The sequence below is a fragment of the Lepidochelys kempii genome, chromosome 5 (genome assembly GCF_965140265.1).
Source record: "Lepidochelys kempii isolate rLepKem1 chromosome 5, rLepKem1.hap2, whole genome shotgun sequence".
Taxonomy (NCBI): Eukaryota; Metazoa; Chordata; order Testudines; family Cheloniidae; genus Lepidochelys; species Lepidochelys kempii.
The window spans coordinates 44,955,597-44,970,325 of record NC_133260.1 but is presented as its reverse complement, the minus strand read 5'-3'; the positions used below and the strand labels follow the sequence as shown (position 1 = coordinate 44,970,325).

Below are 14,729 nucleotides of genomic sequence, written 5' to 3'. Positions count from 1 at the left end.
GTGGAGGGAGAACAATGTAATATTATTTGGTGATCAGTTTGAGAGATCGTTTCTAAATGAAGACAGTGGATTTTTAAATTAAATTTTATATACATCATATCCGGTAGAATTAAGTAATTCTTATGACCAAGGTAGCATGGTCCAGTAGGTAGGGCACTGGGCTGGAACTCAGAGCTGGGTTGTGTTTGCAGCTACACCATTGTCCTGCTATGTGATCCTGGGCAAGTCACTTCACCTTGTTATGTCTCTCTTTACCCTCTCACTGTTTGTCTGTCTTGTCTATTTACACTGTAAACTCTTTCAAGCAGAGGTTGTCTATTAAAATGTGTTTGTACAGTGCGTAGACTCCAGTCTCAGTTGGGGCCTCTAGGCACCACTGTAATACAAATTATAAATGAAATAATCGAGGGGAAAATAAGATTGTCCCAGAAGTACCACACATGGAAAAGCTTAAATAAACTTGTTATGCAGCAATATTGGCAAACAATACACAATTTGATTCTCATACACTGGATTGCATTTGATTAAATTTCACTCTAATAATGTTTTGTACATAATTCAACTTGCTGAGGATGTGTTTTTAAATGTTTTTTGAAGTGTGAACTTTTAGTAAGTAAATGGAATCTCTTCAAAGAACATAATTTTTTATTCCAAATTATCAAAGCTGTACTTTCAGAATATTCAAGTCTAATGCACAGTGTAAAGTAGTCTGGAAGTGTATTCAAAAGAAAATAATCTACTGAAACTCCTCTCTGTTTATCAGACCCTCTTACGAGCCTCGTGTCTGATTTCACACAACAGCTCTGAGTGAAGGCAGCAGGTTTTTACTTGGCAAACACTCTTTAACAAAGCAAGGGCTGATTTGATAAATGCCTTGCTTATATCCAGTGGATTTTGCTGTGGAATTGGAGACTAAATAAAGGCACAATGAAAGATGCAATCTTCTTTTTAAATCTTACCTGTTTATTGAAAAGTGAAAATGTTTTGCTTTCAGAATTTATTCTTCTGAATTAGAATTTTAAATAAAAAAAACTGTATAATGAAGACATGTTACTTGAAACTATGTAGTCCCTAGTGATGAAAAATAGATTCTAAAATGCCCTTGGAAGGGTTGGGGTGCTGATTTTTATAGCAAGTGTTTTTGAGTTACATAATTGATGTTGGGCTATGGGTTTAAGGTCATCCTATGAATAAGCTGTATTTGGTTAGAGATGACAAAATAAGTATGGATTGGTCGTGTGATCTCTATCTTCATTTTTGGAGTGTGAGGAAGAGCAAAGTATATAACAAGTAGAGTAGTTCATAGCTCTGTTCATCTATTCAGAATACAGCTGGGAAGATAATGCAATAATGAACACTGACTTAAATTAATAGTTAATTGCTTTTGAATGTATTCACAATGTACTTGTTCATTTTCTTTGAACATTTGTGTAAGTAACTTTTTTTGTCCACAAGAATGCATAATGTGCTCGTGCAAAAGTTTGTACCAGAAGCATTTGCCTGGCTGTCGTGAAATCTTTGTGGTTCTTTCCTTGAAATGTTTGTCTGCTGCTCAGAGAACAGAAACATCATGTGATCAGTGACACCAGAAATAGCTGATGACATAGTTGAAACAAAGGGCATATTTTAAACTCATAGGTTGAAATATATTTGCATAAAATGCTCATTGAGCAATTACAAATAGCGAACAAACTTGTAAACATTTTTTACAAACCAAAAAGTCTATAGTCAGTAAATAAATTACTTGTTGTGAATAGTTCAATTCTAATTCAGACTCCTAATTTTAGTAGGAATACAATGTTAATGAATAGTAAATGGGGATATCAACTAAGAGTAGTTACTGTCATGATTCAGTGAAGTGCAAAATGTGATTTAAACAACTAGAAATGCTACATCGTTGTTCCCAAACACTTATTAGTATAGAACAGCTTAAAATATTTAGATTTTTCTGCAATAAAATATATAGAAAATATTCTCCCCCTCCCTTTTTTTTTTTTTTTGCTGAAGATGCAACTGCTTATCTTGAAGCCAGGTAGAACCTCAATAATTTGTAAGGAGGGGAGAGAGGGGGAATGTGTATCATGTTCAGTGTGCAGCAAAGTGGCTTCACTGCCTGCTGTGATCTGCTCAGTTTAGATATTCTGTTACATAACTCTTCTCTTTAGCTTGTTTAAGATAAGACATTATAGCCATGTTGGGGTGAGAGCTAAATGATGGTGTCTAATATTACTCTTTCCTCTGTGACCCATGTTTTCTAGAACTGCAGTGGAACCTTGCTAATAATACTGTGGTCACTGCATCTTTTCAAGTCGCCCCGTATGCCTGAAGCCCTTTCTCAACCTGCCTACATGGTTAATGAATTAGTAAATCTATGTTGTTCATTTGACATGGGCATTACAGTATTTAGTTACAATACTTTATATTCTACTGATAAATGTTCCCTAATTTGTGAAAACTAGTGGGAGATGCAAGGAGCTACTAGAGTGGTGGTATGGATAGGAGCTAAAGTTTTTGCTGGCCTTGAATGCTAGACATATTTACCGTTTATACTTTTGTTGTTGCATAGGAACAGTCAATCAAGAGAAATTTAAATATGTAAAAATGTGTGGCTAAGTTGTTTGAAGTATTTCAGCTAAATTGTACATTAAGCAATTTGTCCTGCAACCCCATGAGAAGTTTCAACAAACTGTTAAACATGTGTATTTTTTTGAGTTATGGAAGAGTGAAAATATATTTTTTGCAATAAAGATGGATGTGCACTTAACTCAAGTGGCTGAACTTCACAAGCTGAAACTTTTCAGGTGTCTAGTCTGAAGTCGTGAATAAGAACTAGTTTGTAAAAAGTATTTTGAATACAGTCTTCCGTAAAGCTATGGGGGAAGATTCTCAGTTGGTGTAAATTCTCATGGCTCCATTGATGTACAATTTTAAACAGTCAGAAGGTTTGAGAGGAAAAAGTGTAAAGGTTCTCTCATATCCTTACCTTGCTTGTAGGCTTTGTGCAGGCTTTCTGCACAAGTATGAATTTCACCAATCTGAGAGTAAACTACTGTACTGTATATTATGATTAAATGTTGGACATTTTTAATGACACCCACTATATAGCCACAGTTAGACCTAATTTTATTACCGTGCCCTTCCCCTACTTCTCAACCTACACTGGTCAGCTTGGCTTGTTTTAATTAGAATTTTAATAGTGTCTCAAATTCTAATTGTCTTTTTAAATTAAAACAGGATGTTGGACACCCTAGATTTGAGCTGTGAAGGGATCAATTTTTATTTATTTATTTATTTTTAAGAAAGCGTTTCACCACCAAGTCATAATGTACATTGAGGTCTGTGGTGTTCTGTATTGCTGAAATGTTTTGATGATTTATTTTAATGTGTGTCTGAAAATTTTGCCTCTTGTCTCCCCCTCATGTTTTCCACTCGCCAAAATGGTTAATTGCCATGAAGACTGATCTCCATTATTTTCTGAAGAGAAACAGAGGCTGCTCAAGACAATCTGCCACCCTATGCAAAATTTTAGTGTGCCACTCCACTCCTACCCCCTACAGCAGAAGTTCTCAAGTGGGGGAGGGGCATGCACCCTACATTAGACTTTCTGGGCTGAAGGCGGTGAGCCTTCTGATAGTTCAGTAGTTATGGTAGATGTGGAGTAGGAGCTAAGCACTAGGTCACAACACTATTCACTCAGGTGTGGTCTGGCTGTCTCTCCATCAAGAGAGAGAGAGCTGCAGCCAGTCAAATCTGACTGAGTGGCATTGGAACCTGGTGTACAGGGTTGCACTGCTACTCAAGTTTGGCCTGGCTGCCCCAGGCAGTGGCCTAGTTTGTCTGTGGCTAGAGCAGCCCCTGCTAGAAACACCAAAAAAAATATTGCTACTTCGAACTACTATCCTCTGAAATTCCTAAGTCATAACTCTGTATGAGCACTTTACCTATTTTATGTGTAACCATGTACTGATGGTTCAAAAAGCAATCTGTGTTAAGTGTCTGCAAATTGTTTTCCTTTCCTCTAGCTGGAGCCGCCAAATGATTTCAGTTCGTGAAGCCAGAGCCATTCCAAGACCTGATGGCATTGAATGGAGAAACAAATTCATTTGTGTAGAAGGTGAAGTGTGAAGCTGCAATTTTTGTGTTTTCAGTTTCATATATTTAGTTCCTTGATAGCATTGATTTAAGTTAGCCTGTCACTCATAGACTTTGCTTGTCTCTTATTTCAGGCATTTTCAATAATACATGCAGATACATAATATATTATATGACATTTCAGTGGAAAAGTTAATATACCCAAGATAGATTACTGTCTTACAACTATGTAGCAAAGTCCTAAGTGACTAAAGTGGAAATATTTGTTGGCTTCTCTCCTTTGAGTGATTGATTTTTTTTTTTTTTTAACCATTGTCCTATAATACCTTGTGCTTCACTTCACATATTATTTTATTCAGTGACTGCTCCCAGTTTATCTTTCACTTACGGTACTGTTATAGGCAGAGCTGATAATGTTGCTTAGTGTTAAGGATGCGTGATATTACCCATTATATGACTTTGATAGTTCTCAGAGGATCAGGTGGACGAGTGGATAGCACACCCAGTGTCCAGTCTCTCACCTCCTGGTGGGAAGGGCTTTCTGTCCAATTACTAACCCTTGTTACGTGGCTTAGCTTCACCTCTGGGTTTTCGATGCCCTATCCTCTCCTTACTAGAGTGGGGTGAGGCTTTGGCCCCTCCTGCAACAAGGGAAGTTGTTAGGGGAGCCTGGGCCTTCCCTCCTTCTAACTGGATTCTGACCTGTGACCCAGGACCCTGTGAGAGACGACAATATCTGACTCACTGGAGGCTTCTTCAGTACCCTTACTCTGGAGCCCTGAGGCTGGTTTTGTCACGTTCCCCCTTTTGAGCTGAGTTGCTCCCTTTTAAGGTTCCTCTCCATTTGGAGCATGCTCTGCAGGTTGGGAGGGGCAGGACTCCCCTCCCACTGGACCCAGTGTGGGATTTGTACACCCTGTCACACTGATCCTTTTTTCAGTTGCTAATAATTTTGGCAAATTCAAATTTTCTATTCTGATTGTCCGTCTGCCTCAGGCTGAATTTTTTTAGAACATTTCAGCCATAATGGTCTAGCCATTTCCAAGAACAAGGCTAGAGAAAAATACATAGTTTTGCATTGTTTTGAATTGTTAAAATTCTGGCAACCTTTTCTTTGAGAAGATGTAGCACCTCCGTGCTTTGGAGCAGGGAGTCAGAATTTGGTGGTGGTGGTGGGGGGGTCCTTTGTGTCAAGGACGTCTCTTTTGCTATTCCTGTGAAAATCTGCCCAAATTGGGCCAAGTTATAAGCCTTTGAAAAATCTCAGTTTGCTCATGCTCAGTGGTGATGTCTTAGTTTTAGTACTTAAATCACTGATTCTATCCACATTGGGAATGCTTTCGCCCCTCATGGCCCTCAGTGCTGACCTAACTGCACGTGTGCCATGCCATCCCCTTGTAGCTCATATGAGTGACTGGACTGCATATGTTTTTAGAGAAGCTTGCACAATAGCTGTCTGCACTGTATCTGATTCAGGCCAGTATTAGTCTCATTTCCATAAGCCTTTAACACAGCTGTGCAGTTGTAGATTTTTTTTTCAAAAATTGTTTCAAGGGTAGTGGCAAGGCAGGTTTTAAACTGTCTGGATTCTAATGTTTCCTAATGAAAAAATACTTTTAGTCCTCTTCTCAATCATAGAATCATAGAATATCAGGATTGGAAGGGACCTCAGGAGGTCATCTAGTCCAACCCCCTGCTCAAAGCAGGGCCAATCCCCAATTTTTGCCCCAGATCCCTAAATGGCCTCCTCAAGGACTGAACTCACAACCCTGGGTTTAGCAGGCCAATGCTCAAACCACTGAGCTATCCCTCCCCCCCATCAAATTGTCAGGATGGCAATTTGATTATTTTATATTTGACATTCATTTTTAGTGAATTATTCTTCTGATTAATGAGTAAAATTTACATTATACTGGAGTTTTCCTTTGAAAACTTTCTGATGTTTAGGAAACATTGAGGGACACTTACAGTTGATTTATTTTAATTAAAATGTTGCATACATAATCTTGCAAAATTCTTCTTGCCCAGTCTTCCAGTAAGTGTTTTTCTTTTGACAGGAGACTAAAATATAATTTTTATTGTCATTTATTAGCATAGCATGGGAAAGGTTTGAGTCTGCACTCTGACAGCTTCCTGACAATCTTGGGAAGGCTTTGCAGCCCCTCACTTGTCATTTTAAAGTTTTTATGATCTTGGGTGCAGTATGGAATGCCTGGAGGCTCCTAACTAATATTACAGAATAATCAGCATCAAATTTCAGATAGATAAAAGGAAATACTATGCTACTTCACATGGCATATAATCAGCATTTGGAATTCACTGTAGTAACAGGTCACTGTGTGAAATTCTGTGTCTAGATTTTAGAATGCTGAACATCTTGTGAATCGGATGGCCAATATTCTGATCCAGTATAAAGGCATATCTCACTGTAAAGTAAAATCTGCTAGTAAGCACCCAGTGAAATATTTTAAACCTATTTTTAGGATGGAAAAAAATTCTAGAACCATGCCAAAGAAAACCAGTCATCCCATTGTGTTAGTGAATTATGAGTACTGAAGTTCATTTAAATTTAGAGTGTAATTTGGATGGTTTTGATAATGAAAGGACCCAGTCTTATAGTCCCTATACTGGCAAAATCCCCGTGAGGTAAATGAGAGCTTCTAAACGAGTACCCTCACCTCTTGCGAGCGCCCCCTTCTGGTTGAGTGTGAGCCTGCCGTTTCTCAGTTCTTGGAACGGGGTGGCACCCACCTCTCGCAAGCGTTCACCCCTCCCACCCACCCCTTTGGTCGATGGCTTCATCAGCAGGTCTTCAGTGACTCAGCCTTCAGTGAATCTCACACACTGTCTGTAGGTGGAATAGAACAAACAAACCCCTTCCAAGGTATACAGTCTTCATCTTTCGCTAAGGCTTCTTACCCAGAAAAACTGCCCGCTATAACAGTCCAACAGGGCCCATCGCGGTGCCCTCACTTGGTCTGGCTAGGTTCTGGGCTCAGTCCTTGCTTGGTCCCTGCAGTCTGCCAGGAGCTCCTTCTTAGCCCCCCTGGTCTTCAGCAGCCCTCCCTGAGCTCACGCCTGCCCACACTGAGCTGTCCGTGGTCCTGCTGCTCTTCCAGCCATCCAGGAACCCAGTTCTCTCTCTTCCAGCTCCAGGCAACAACTGACTGCTCTGTTGCTGCTGCTTTTTTTTTTTTTTCCCATGCAGCTGATCTAGGCTGCCTGGAGGACTACTCCTTTGCTCTTTTTTGGGGTGGGGTGGGGTGAGGCAGGACTGCAAGGTCTCCAGCAGGGGTCTCGGGACCTAGTCCATTCCACCACACTGCTTTTCTTGAATAAAGATCCTAAAAACAGGCCATAAATGAATACTTTGGAAAGTCACAAGTGCATCATTGCTACTGTAATTAAAAATACATATGAGAAATACAAAACTGTTTGTGACCAATATTGTGCTCAATATATATATGGACATTTATAGTATTTTTTTCAGCACATCTTATATGTATTTATGTATTTCATAAAACTCTTGTGCTCACATCCACTAAAATTAAAAGGATTCCTAAACCATTAAAAAGAAAGTTAGTTTAAGATCCAAAATTTGACATATTAAAAGGAGACTAATCTAGCTAGGACTGTATTTTGCCTCAGGGCTCTGTCATTGGCTATTGTACCTTTACAAGTATGAAATACATAATACACCATAGTGTACTTAAACTGTCCTCTGGAAAAGTGTAAAAAGACTGGATTCTAAAACATGTTTTGCAGTGAAATTGAAAGGTGGTCTGTGCATGGTTAACCCTATAGTATATTTGCTCTACTGCAGAGGGGAGTACACATTTTATGAATACTATGCTGATATTGATTATGCGGATGACAAATAATAGGCCAAAGTCATGTTGGTTTCTAGTCCATTAGAAGCAAACGAGAAAAACTATACATTGTCAACTGGAAAAAGACAAAAATAGTAGGAAGAATAGAAATTTTTTTGAAAGATGGGTTTTTAAAAATATTTTACAGGGCTTTTGTTTTTATATATTCTGGTTTAAGAAAAATACCATATTTTACCACTGCTGTCTGTTGTATAATTTTGTCGCAAAAGATACAGCATAATAAGAGAAAGTAATTGCTTGTAGATCTGATATAAGCACATTGTTGTACATGGACCTTTCAGAACAGTTGCACAAAGTCATATTTAGATGTATAATACACACTATTGATTGTAACAGGACCTTCCTTATTTAGAATATTCAGAAATATATTTAAAATGGCATAGAAGTATATGGTCTATGAACTGACAAAGGACATTAGTTAAGGATATGGCTGCTCTATTCCTTGTTCTGAGACTCTGAATAGGCTGCTGACTTCTATAAGACTTGAAATACTTGTACAGTGGACGAAAGCACATGATAGAAGACCTGTATTAATACTCCTGCTGATAGTGTCAGGTATCTACATTTAAAGGAGTAATACTCCAACAATCTCTACTGCAACTGCAGAATATTAGTGTTGTGTTTTTATGGTATGAGAGTTACCTGCACAGTACATGTCAGAAAGGGAAAATGCAGCCTGTTGCTAAAAGTCCTCATAGAAAGTGACAATATATTGACTTATCCTCTGCTTCTCACAGAGTAGTTTACCAGGTGAAGATAAAGTAAAGGTTGGTTTTTTAACACTTAAATTTTTACGTTTAACCTTGCAGAGCCTTTTGATGGAACAAACACAGCTAGGGCTGTACATGAAAAGCAGAAGTTTGACATTATCAAGGATGAATTTCTAAAGGTAAAAATACATCAGATTAATTCTTGTAGCCCTCTTGTCTGCTAAAAAGTTTTTGGAATAAAAAATGAAAACTGAGAGGGTCAGTGGATTTGTGTACTACAGTGGTGGCCTGAGGTCTGTTTGCCTTACACTTGAGAATCTGTGTAATAGGCATTCATCCCAATATATGTAGAAGGAGAGAAATATGAAGTGAGAATGTTTTGTTGTGTGTGCGTGTGCATTCGCATGCAAGGGCAGGGCTAATGCTGAAGTGGGTACCTAAAATGAAAATTTCTTAATGGTCTGTGTGTTTAAATTCAGGACTCCAAGGCAGAGATAAATTGTAATGAGAACTGGGCATCCAAATCCCTTAGTCAGCTTTGAAAGTCTTAGCCTGACTTTCTTATTAATGTTTTGCGGATAGAACATTTTCAACCTTTCCTGGATTCAGTGGTGTTTCTTATGGGAATCTGCAAGGGAGCTATGGAACAAAAAATAGTTTGAGCCTTTACTTCTCCTTCTATCATGGGTAAATATGGCCTCCAGTAGTTTACAAGTTGTTTTTCTGCTCTTTGTACACATTTTAAATATCAGGTACGCACTTCTTCAGCAAGAAGGGGTTATTGGCACAATCTGAGGAGAACATTAACTGTAGTGAGACATGACTGTTGTTTGACCTGCAACTTTCCCTATTTCCCGCTGATGGTGGAGAGATGTGGATTTTACTTGGAATGTAAGATTTGGGCCTCAGATTTGGGCTTAATCTGCAAATACTCACCACCTCCTGTCTCCTATCCCTGTTCCCCATCATAGTTTGCTTTGACTGTGACATATCTGTTTGGAATTAAGTACCTATACCTGCACTGGTACTTCGGGTTCATTGAGATTTTTTCATAGCAGGTATCACTGTTCATGTTTCTCCGACAAAGAGAAGGAAGTGAAGATCAGATTTTTCTAATTCAAGAAACAAGCAGAATTAGTCTTTTTAAAACTGAGTATCTTTCTGTGTCACAAACACGAGTAAAATACTTTTCTGCTTTTTAAAATATTGTTACATTTCATAGGCATTTTGTGTTCTCTGAGGAAGGCAGCAAATAGGATGAAAGATCTAAAAAAAACCTGTTGTATGAGCAAAGTTTAAAAATGTGTGTGTTTTAGTTTTGCAAAAAGACTGAGGAGAGGACCTGATAACATATTTGAAGACTAAGGGCTGTTATAAAGAGGATAGTAATCAATTGTTCTCTCTGTCCACTGAAGGTAGGGCAAAAAGTAATTGGCTTAATCTGCAGCAAAGGAGATTTAGGTTAGATATTAGGGAAAACTTTATGACTAGAAGGATAGTTAAGTACTGGACTAAGCTTCCAACAGGGGTTGTGGAATCTCTGTCTGCAGGCTTTTAAGAACAGGTTAGACAAACATCTGCCAGGCATGGTCTTAAGTATACTTGGCTGCCTCAGTGTGGAGGATGGACTGGATGACTTCTCGAGGTCTCTTCCAAATCTACATTTGCATGATTCTATAACTATTTATATAGTTCTAGGCACAGTATATTTGTCCTATGATTTTAAATATGTTATTGAATATTAGCAGTGGAAAAGAGAGAGCCCATACTGGAAAACTTTCTGGGCATGCTGTAAACATCGGTCCCTTTTTCCTTTTGGTGTTAGGGCAAGATATCAGTTGAGGATCTACTGACACAAGTGGTCAGATCTGGGCTTTTAATATGGGCAGTTTGCAAGCTTGATTTTATTGTGAGAATATTAGTGACCTCATAAGTTATATAAAGTATTTGGGGTTTTTTGTACAAAATATTTTATTTCTGTGAAGCCACTAGTGTTAAGCACCATATAATATATGTAAATAAAATAGTCCATTTTTAATGAATGATTAAATAAATTGCTTAGGCACCATAAGGGTCAACTATATTAATTATTTAAAAAGATGCACATACTTACAAATAACCTCTAAGGCTCGGATTTTTAAAGGAGCCCCAAGGGGGAGGTTGGTGCATAACTCATTGAAAATCGCTCCAGCCTGTGAAATGTTTTCTTGAAAGGCACTGACTCTACACTGGCACAAGGTTTGCCTATATAAAGTCAGTTGCCAAATCAGGGCCTTAGACACCTAATCCCATACTCTACTTCTGTAACCCAGGACAGAAATAGAGATAATATAATTTGTCACCAATTTCAAGGACACATTCTTCTTTTTCGGAAGTAGCAAGGGATAGCTCCTCAGATATTTAGCGTATGTCTCCAAAATCAGAAACGTGAAGGTACCTAACCATTTTAAAGACAGAACATTATAAGAGACTTAGTTCTTTTAAAATATACTAATACCCCCACCTTCACAAGTTGTCTTTGTCCCCTGAAAACATAATTACTTGGGTCAGGTCTACACTACCACTTCAGTTTAATTTACATCGCTCAGAGGTGTGAATAAGTCACCCCCCTGAGCAATGTAAGTTACTCCGATCTAAGCACCAGTATGGACAGCGCTCTGTCAGCAGGAGAGCTTCTCCTGTCAACATAGGTACTGCCTCTCACAGGTGGATTTCTTATGCTGATGGGAGAGCTCTCTCCCATCGGCATAGAGCGTCTTCACCGTACACGCGACAGTGGCGATGTAGCGCTTTGAGCGTAGACTAGCCCTTGTTCTCAAAAGTGCACTTCTTTTTGTCTGGCTTACTACAGATTCCCTCTTACTGTAAGCAATCTTTTTAAAGAAATAAGTACCTGATGCTGCTCATAAATTTGTGAGGAAAACAAAACTGTTTAAAACTCTTTGTGGATCTGTGTGGGGTTTACCTCTTTCAGTTTTAAAGGAGGTGGTGATATAGAAGAGAATAGCTTTTAAAAAACCTTGTAACTTTTTTTCCTCAGTCATGGCAGAGATTACGAGACAAGAGAGACTTGAACTGTATACTACCTGTAAGAGCAACTATACAGAAAAGATAATTGGCTTCCTTCTTCTTCTTCTTACTGGAGTCTGCTGAAATATAAAGAACAATATCAAAACCACGATGCAGTTTTCCCCATAGTTTTTTATGAAGTGTTTTCTCTTTCAAGTTTTTGTTAAGGAAATGTTTATAAGAAAGATTGCATATTTTATTATGACATTTGTTAATATAACTATTCATTCAAAAATGGGTTTTCTAAAAATCCTTGCACCATTGACTTGTATAGGAGACTATTATGACCCAAATTTCAGACCACAGGACTTAATTAATTTTAGGGAAGGTATCAGAGTATATTAAATTGTTGTTACGTTTAACTAAGTAATGGTTAATTCGACCACACTTAACACTGAAGTAAAGAAATGAAGAGCTAAGCAATGTATAAAAGTCCAGCTTAAAACATAGCACACATTGCACGTTTCTTGATGAATAAGTAGGCTGTGCTTTACAACTGCTTCAAGCAGTATGCACTTTTGCTCTACTTGGCACTTTCCAGTTTTATTTCCCTCTTACATGGAACAATTTATCAAAATGAAATTATCCCCTAGTTGTTATGCTCCAGGTCACAGGAATTATAATCTAAACTGGAATTTTTGAGCAGCAGAGCTACTACAAAACAGTTGAAATAATCCATGATAAACCAATGTATGTAAATGCTTAATGTTTATACAGATTAGGTCAGATATCTATATTTTAATGTTTCCTTTCCATATGCAAAGTAGTAGTGATGGCTGCTTAAAGAAAAGCTGCTAATAAGGCAAGTTTTTGTTTTGATTTTCTGTAAATATTTGTAAATTGGTCGGCTGCTGTAAATTGAAATTTAAAAAGTAATCTTGAAAATTTTAACTTTTCCAAAAAAACACAGTGAAACTTCTTTTAGACCTGCTGTAGCACAGTTTGTGCCTCTCATGTACTTGTTATTGCAGACCAATTCATATGTTACAATTGTTACTTCTCAATGATGTCAAATTAATATTTTCTTTTTTTCTCTTAAGTTTAATATTTTGTATGGTGTCCAGTGGAATAAAGTTTATGTATGGAAAATACAGATAACTTTTCTGTTTCTTTTTGCTCTTATTTCACATGAGCTCTTCTAAATGTTTTCTACTTCCCTGTGATTGTGTAGAATGAGAAGTCTGCTAAGGATTGTCTTGTCCAAAACCAAAAATTTATGTGTGGCTATTGGAATTTTATATGTATGTGCAATGTAGTCCTTACAGGCTTCTCAAAATGCTCATTTGGATTCTTAACATATTCTTGAATTCATATCTCCAAGTTGCAGATAATTTTTATTTATGCTTCATTAATTACAGAATTTTTTAAAAAGTTACAAAACACTCCAATGTTTAGGATTAAATGGTCAGCTTGTTGCCTGTTCTAAAATCATTTACTGTACAGGTCTCACTCTAATCTGTCATTTAATTTTTTATTTAAATAAGTTTGCTTCTATAACTTTAATCTAATCTGTAGTTCAATGGCAATCAAGCAGATAAAACTGAAATGTTTTATTCTAAATCAGGTTTTGTTTCCTTTTCTTGAGATGATAAAATTGGTCTGAATGAGTCACTCACTATTTAAATACGTTGAAGAGGTATGATCAAATGGCTTTACATAAAACAGTGAAAACTTGTTGCACAAAATGTCAGCATTCAAAGATTCTCTAGTGACTCTAGATGTGTGTATACAATGTTTAAAAAGGCACTAGCTATTCCTATGCCTACAGAGTACAAAACTTTATGGAAATAGAAGATCTAGAAAGGAACATGTATACACAAGACAGCATCTCATATGCATTTCAAGTGAGTGGCATGTCAAAGCTACAAAACTACATGTATAATCTTCCACAAATTTTATCTCAAGGGGCTTGTCTTCACTATACTACACTAGAGCATCTCCCGCCAACATAGCGCAGTATAGACATCACTTTAAGTCAATGTAACTTACGTCACTCAGAGGGGTGGCTTTTTCACACTCCTGAACAACATAAGTTGCATTGATTTAAGCAGTAGTGTAGACAAGCCCTTGGAATATGCATCTCTCCCAACAGAGAAAGCAAAAAGGGCAATAGGTATTGCATCAGGAAAGCTCTCCATGTTACCATTCTCCATGTTTATAATTGTTTTGTATCCCGCACTATTTCCCTATCTTTGCCGAAAATTTACTAGTAGGATAGTCTCCTTTTAAAATTCCCTTATAGTTTCCTTTATGAAGCTCAATAGTGTCATCAATGGTTTAAAAAAAGAAGAAAAAAAAAACAGTGAGGAGAATTGCAAATAGATTTTTAAAATTGAAACACTTTTGACCAGCTCTACCTGTAACCAGGAATCCGTGAGTCCAAGTGGTAGTTCCTTCAAATGTGTGGGAATAAACTGCCATCTTTCCTCCAGCAAGTATTCCCATAATCCGGAGCAAGGTACCTTGTGAGTAACTATTTTTGAAGTAGTTCTCTTTGGTGGTAGCATGAATGGTGGCAGTACCACAGTAGTGTGAAGAATAACATAAGGAAGACTCAAAAAATGAACAAATATCAAGGTATTGTAGTATCCTTCTCTCTGGCCAACCAGGAGCAGGACAACTTCCTGTGGAAATGCCAAGTATTGGAAGAATAACTTGTGAATGCTGTAAAGCTTGTACTATTGTGCACTGTAGTTTTTGACTGACTTCATAAAACAAGATGGAAGCTCTTGAAGAAATCTTATTGTTTGGATTGTGTAACTTTTGAGCTCATCTTCCACTTAGTTTAGAAAGTTTGGATCACTCACCTTGTGTAGTTGCTTGAAGATGACTTGATGAGCTAAATCTTCAATTAGTTTAGGCATCTATCCAGAGTGAGGAGTCCACTAATAGCCAATATGTTTATGAATTAACTTTTTCAGATCTTTCTCCTCCAATTTACTCAAATAAGGTTCCTCATTTGTAATCT

At 37.5% G+C, this 14,729-nt stretch overlaps 1 protein-coding gene across 4 annotated transcripts in view; it reads left to right on the top strand.

Moving 5' to 3' along the window:
• The window catches only part of TENT2 (terminal nucleotidyltransferase 2), a 74,544-nt gene extending 61,685 nt beyond the window's left edge, over positions 1 to 12,859 (top strand). For 3 of the 4 annotated variants that reach the window (XM_073344141.1, XM_073344140.1, XM_073344142.1), the window contains 3 exons: positions 4,023 to 4,114; positions 8,792 to 8,871; positions 9,445 to 11,720. In XM_073344141.1, the coding sequence (XP_073200242.1) occupies positions 4,023 to 4,114; positions 8,792 to 8,871; positions 9,445 to 9,663 (391 nt within the window). In that variant the 3' untranslated portion in view covers positions 9,664 to 11,720. The other variant, XM_073344143.1, reaches the window with a different exon arrangement.
• The last annotated feature ends 1,870 nt before the right edge of the window (positions 12,860 to 14,729 follow it).